Source organism: Solanum lycopersicum, chromosome 8 (genome assembly GCF_036512215.1).
Source record: "Solanum lycopersicum chromosome 8, SLM_r2.1".
Lineage (NCBI taxonomy): Eukaryota > Viridiplantae > Streptophyta > Magnoliopsida > Solanales > Solanaceae > Solanum > Solanum lycopersicum.
The window spans coordinates 66881584-66886904 of NC_090807.1; the positions used below are offsets into that span (position 1 = coordinate 66881584).

The 5321-nt window shown below is 30.9% G+C and overlaps 1 protein-coding gene across 1 annotated transcript; it reads right to left on the reverse strand.

Annotated features, from left to right (window-relative positions):
• Window positions 1–2274: 2274 nt before the first annotated feature.
• LOC101244893 (probable membrane-associated kinase regulator 2) lies at window positions 2275–4303 on the reverse strand. The gene is made up of 2 exons (XM_004245513.5): window positions 2752–4303; window positions 2275–2654 (listed from the first exon to the last, which is right to left on the reverse strand). Exons 1-2 carry the CDS (start codon window positions 3989–3991, stop codon window positions 2533–2535), a joined length of 1362 nt encoding a protein of 453 aa, XP_004245561.3. The 5' UTR covers window positions 3992–4303; the 3' UTR covers window positions 2275–2532.
• Window positions 4304–5321: the final 1018 nt, after the last annotated feature.

The window sequence follows — 5321 nt, forward strand, 5'->3', positions numbered from 1 at the left end:
GATTTAATTTGTGATCTCCATGATCTTTGGATATATAGTGTAACAACCGGGCACGACTCACGAGTTAGATCAAATTTAATAATTTTGGTTATATTTACATATTTATTAAAATATCAAATATAAAATATCATTATTAACACTTAAAATTATCATTATAAAATTTATCAATTCATAAAGTTAAATTTTAAATTCGTCACCATCAACTATTTGCTTTACCACTACCAAAAACATTGCGACTTTTTGTCACTTTATATTATTTAACTCATCTTTCTGTATTGCATGGTCTGTCTATGTGATTTCATTAATTTTGTGATTCTAATTGGAAAGAAATAAGTTATATGTCAAAAAAGAACATTTATGTTATAAATAAAATAGAAAGTTAAAAGTAAAATGATTTTTTCTTTTGTGACATTTTATTTAACATTGCATTTTATTGATTGCAAAGTGAATAAGGCATGTATGCACGAGTACTTAATTATTGTTGGAAAAAAAAATAAGCATTGATAGTTGTTTGCTATAAAGCATTCATTAAAGTTAAAAATAAATATTCTAACATTAAATGGTTTCTAAACGTAAGTTTTTTTTTTTTTTCCAAACAGAGTAAAAAGGAAAAAAAGTTTCAATTTAATATCCTTAAATGTAACACGTCATATATAGCTCTTACCACTAGAGCAGAGTCTTACATCTTGTTTGGATAGTTGTTACCAATCGTGTTATATGATATTATCAGTTTAAATTTAATGATTATTTTGATTGTTGTTTAAATTTTATTATATTGTATCATTTAAATTTATCGTTAAGTAACGATAAAAAAAATATTTATGTAAGAATTGATTTGATGTAATAGTACCATTACTTGATTATTATTTTCTTATTTTGTCTTTATTTATTATTTAATAATCATATTTCATCTTTTATTCTATCTTTTCATAAATCTCTACCATACCCTACATTTCTCGTAGATTTATCAGGCAAATTATAGATTTACGACATTATGTAACGACCGAAAACTAATATAATCTATTTAAACTTTGTCTTCATTGTCCTTTTTTCGCCATTTTTGGCTTGGGTCTTAAACCCTACCCAATAAATTTGTGGGTGTAAGTAGAGGTTAGAAAAGAAGGAAACAAAATTGGTCAAAGTAAAAAGCTTTGTTAAAAGGGCGTGGCATTGTAGCAGCACTTTTGTAGGGAAAAGTTTAGGAATAGGAGACAAATTGAATCTCAACAAGTATATTTCTATCAATTTATTTACTAAAGCATCAAAATCAACGTAGTTCACAACTTTCGAAATTGAGACAACACAAACACTTCATTCACTTTACCTATGTTTTGTAGAGTTGTGTTGAGTTTTAACAAAGAAGAAGAATGACCTACCTATACTATCTTCTCTCTTCTATTCTTTTTCAACTTTGAAGATTGAATATTACTATACTATAATACTAAAAAAGAAACCCCCAAAAAGGAGAAAAAGATAAAGGAAAAGCTAAAAAAGCAAAGATGAAAAGAAAAGAAAATTTAACTAGGATATCTTTGTTTCCACTTTACCCGGATTGTTGACCGCTAAAGACACTTTATAACTTCAAAAGTTGCTACTCCAATCCAAATTATTGCCAATCTCCTTACATCTAATACCATATTTTTAAAAAAATTATCCTCCAATGATTTTAACGTTCAGGTCAGTTTTCACATATTGAGTTTTAAATCTGAAACTTAATATTCACAATCATTTCATTGACTATTAACTCACACCTCGATGAATAAACAAAAAAAAAGGATAGATGACTTTCTACCTTGTGGAAAGATTTATCCAACAACACTTATTGGTACATTTACATGGTGCCTTGAGAAGTTACTTATAAATCTTATCCAATTCTAGGTTATTATAATATATATATATATATATATAATAAAAGTAATTACTCCTTCAATGAACACAATATTTTGATGATAAGCAAAGTGATGAAACAAGTTCTCACAAAAATTTTATATTCCATCACATATCTAAACTTGGGTTGATGAAACAAGTTTCTTGAAAATTCACTCACTTACCCATGTAAAATTAAAATTTCTTTTTAAGTATATATTATAAGTTTTGAAAATTCTTCGTGTTATGTGCTGGAATATATTTTGTATACTTTATCTTTGTACTTTGAACCAAAAATGTATAAAACACAAGGGAAAGCAATCGCAGCAACAACGTATAAAAGTAGAAGCATTTTTTACAAATTCTTAAGCAACAACAAATGCACGTAATGCAAAGCAGGAGACACTATTTAATTAAAATTTAAATAGGAGATTAGGATAAAGCTTTACATAATAATATAACAATAAGTACAACTAATAGTATAATTCTATAATATTAAAGTGCTAATTAATAATTTACAAAGAGCAAAGCACGAGAGAAAACAGATAATTGACCACTCATTACTTTGTCATGATCGTTGAATTCTCTATAATCGAGGGAAAACAAAAACTTAACTACTAATAATAGTAATAATTAACGATTTTAAGCAGAAAATCTTAATTTTAATTAAATTTCTAATTTTCTCACCGCGATGGCTTCCTCTAATGCAGATGAATCTGTTGTTAAGTGCGTTAATTTTTCATGTGAAGCGTCGCTTGCTGATCGTGATAAAATGGATGATTCTGAATCTATAATTAATTAAATTAGAAATGTGTGAGGAGATAACTAAGATTATGGAGTAATTATTTTGATTAATTAATTTTTTGGAATGTTAATTGAGTTTACCTCTGGATGAATTGAATGACCTCTTGCAATGTAAAATGGCGCCTTGAATTGCGTCTTGTTGCTGCAACAACGAGTCGTCTCGACGATTAGATGCTACCGGCGATGCGGCGATAACCGCCGATGAAGCCGATCTGCTTTTCCCCAAATGTTTACGAACTATTCGCAGTCCTGACGGAATATTCCCCTGCTTCTGGTTCTTCTCTGCTGTCTGTGGTGCGTACGATGCCGGTTCTGCCTTCGCGGTAGCGGACGGAGGGGGTGAAGGTCCGGGCTTAAGTGCAGCATTTCCTGTAAAACTTAACTGTCCGGAGAATTTGAGCTTCTCGCCGTAACGTTTCGAGACGCGAATGTACAGAGGTTTTACTTTTTTTAAGTATTTCTGCATCACATCTTTTGAAAATTTCTTCTCATCGGAAGAAGAAATGGCTGCATTTGTTGATAATGCTTCCTCCGGATTCCGCTTCTGTGTATTGCTGCTGCTGTTGTTAGCTTTAGAGCTGTTATCTCTGGTAAACAGTGACTTAATAGGAACTTCTTCAACCTTAAACTTCACTGTTAAAAACTTGCTCTGCGTTCGATTATGACGCTCCTCTTTTTCATCCTCTGTTACTTTAATCCGTAGTGGTTTTGGAGTAGCTGAAACAGAGCCATCATCGCCATCACCATCACCTTCAGATAATTTTCCAGTTTTTGTTGCTGCATTTGATTTCGGCTTCTTCAGCTTCAACATTAACACTCTAAACTTCGTTGCAGACTTCAACAATGAGGAAGAAAATTTAGAATTCGCTTCCGATGCAGTTAGCAACAGCGATGAAGGCTCAATTGGAACCAAACTTCCTTTGAAGAAAAGATCATCCGACGGCGAAAGTGATACATTCGGATCCGTACCATCAACACTCGAACTAGACGGAGAAAGCGTGAATTTCAGCTCTTCTTCGTTCTCCGACTCACTTACATCTCCTTCCTCATTCTCCTCCTCCTCATTCTTTGAACTAATTTTACACCTATCATTTCCTTCAACTTTCACTTCTTCTTCCTCCGGAAGAGCAGCGAACTCCAAGTCAAAAAACGGTCCGTCATCTCCGTCTACCTCTTCATCCTCGTCGGAGTCAGATTCAGACGAGTTAGCACTAACTTCAGTGAGAACAGCCGAACGAGTTTTAGCACCGGCGGCATCGTCAGAGAAAACCCCGGCAGCTCCACCACCACGCCAGTACTTGAGTAAACTGAAAGCTTCCATAGTTGGTAGAGCCAGTATACAATTATTATGAGAAAAAGGAGATGAATAAAGTTCAGAAAAGTGAGAGGTGTTTATGAAATGTGAAGAAGATTGATAATGGAGAAGCTTAGCTAATACTGTTGCAGCAGTACTCTGAAAGGTGGCAGAGGAACAACAGTAACACAACTAAGGTAAAAGTTTTATTTTCTTTCTCTCTTTTTTTACATTTTCATTTATATATTACTCCTACTAGTAGCACTTATTTTTTAGTTTTTAAATTCTACTACTCCTTGTCTTTTTCTAAAATATATAAATAAAAATATCTCTCACTTAAAATAGATAATTAAAACCTTGAGATATTTTTTTTTGAACTTTGTAATTCTTTTTCGTATAATATTGTTTACAAAAGTATCATAAAAATTGAGATGCAAGTAGAATATTTATCCTAACATCAATACTTCAAACTCATAACATATAAATCACGTAAAAACTGCGAAAAAAACGTACGTTACTTTTATAGTTTCTAGTTGTGTCCCTAGTGTTGAGCTTGTAATACAATGGTGTATTTATTCGTGGTTACATAATAGTCATGTGAAGAAATCCAGTGTTTGTGTGTCAGCCCATTGCATTATACAAATATCCTTTTTATAAAGTTTTTTTGGAACATCTCTAAAAATTACACACGTACAAATTTTTATCTAAAATAATAATAATATCTTTCTACTGTAAACAATTGCGGTAAAAGAAATTACCTGCATTGTCGTTTATATCGATCCAAATTTCACAGAACTCATTATCGTTAAAAATATTTCTACACTATATATATTTAATTTTATTTAATCAAATTTTAATATAAATATCAAAACGAAGCGAAGCACATGCATCACAATAAATACTTACTGTAATATCCGTAGACTGCCTTCTTTATTTCACATAATTTTGGGTAAGAAAAGTCACGTGGCAAACATGCACGGAAAGTACCACACAGGGGACCTTTTGCTACGAATAACTCACATTCATTACTACGGGTAAATGCGTCGATATATATGATATAATTTAAATTTTAAAAATTAAATATTTTTAATTAATTAATATATTTTTAATATTTAAATATTAATTATATTATATAAATTGAAATGATAAAATAAAAGTTACTATTAAAGTATTTATTTTTACATTCCCAACAAGATAAAATTATTGACCTTCAGTTAGAAAATATTGTTGATATTTAGCTATGGAGTTAGAACTGATGAATTTTTGTCTCATTATTGCAGACAAAGTACGTAGGGTATGCTTGTAAGTGAAGCCCACATTCATTAATTTTAAAGTACTAATCTATCTATACTATAAT

Coding starts and splice junctions, on each gene's coding strand:
- LOC101244893 (XM_004245513.5), bottom strand. CDS start 3,991: ATGGAAGCTTTCAGTTTACTCAAGTACTGGCGTGGTGGTGGAGCTGCC. Junction 2,655..2,751: donor GTCATTCAATTCATCCAGAG/GTAAACTCAATT, acceptor AATTAATTATAG/ATTCAGAATCATCCATTTTA.